Source organism: Sphaeroforma arctica (assembly GCF_001186125.1).
Source record: "Sphaeroforma arctica JP610 unplaced genomic scaffold supercont1.14728, whole genome shotgun sequence".
In the NCBI taxonomy this organism is placed as follows: Eukaryota; class Ichthyosporea; order Ichthyophonida; genus Sphaeroforma; species Sphaeroforma arctica.
This window is the reverse complement of record NW_014025830.1, coordinates 1-559: the sequence shown is the minus strand read 5'-3', so window position 1 is coordinate 559 and position 559 is coordinate 1. Positions and strand designations below refer to the sequence as shown.

General features: G+C 39.0%; 1 protein-coding gene across 1 annotated transcript; it reads right to left on the bottom strand.

Moving 5' to 3' along the window:
• Positions 1 to 105: 105 nt before the first annotated feature.
• Positions 106 to 306, bottom strand: SARC_18237 (hypothetical protein; the record flags this gene model as incomplete). Its single annotated transcript, XM_014287683.1, has 1 exon — positions 106 to 306. A coding segment is annotated over one exon (201 nt), but the record flags the coding sequence as incomplete, so codon positions are not given.
• Positions 307 to 559: the final 253 nt, after the last annotated feature.

Here is a 559-nt window from a genome sequence, read left to right as displayed (position 1 = left end):
ACCCACCAACCAACCTACGCGAGGATATATATATATATATATATATATATATATATAAAAGCATCATCAGCAACAATCAATGCCCTGTTGCTATGTATATGCCAACTACTTCTCCCACGTACCCTGTCGGTAGTCGTCTAACTCCACTCGAAAGAGTACGGTTTTCTGTGTCGCATCACTGGCATTGCTATCATTGGCTACAAATACACTCTGTGCGGGATCTTCCAGAACAGTCAGAGGTCGAATAGTCTCCACTACAGAGGTATGCAGGTCATCTACGGCTTTTAGGTCGATGATATCTGCTTTCTGGGTATCGCACGAGTGACGGATTAAAATAGAACGAGGAAGAAAGTGGTATACGTGAGCTTTATAATACATATATATCGAGACAAGTACAAAAATGTAACAGATTCTGCTACAATGAACTAATCAAGTTCTCGTAATATATCAACAAAGAAGTCGTTCGCAATCTGGTAAGTCCTGGATTTCCGAGTGTCACCATGATCCGTTTCATGCGAAAATGTTACCAACTGAATGTATATATATATATATATATATA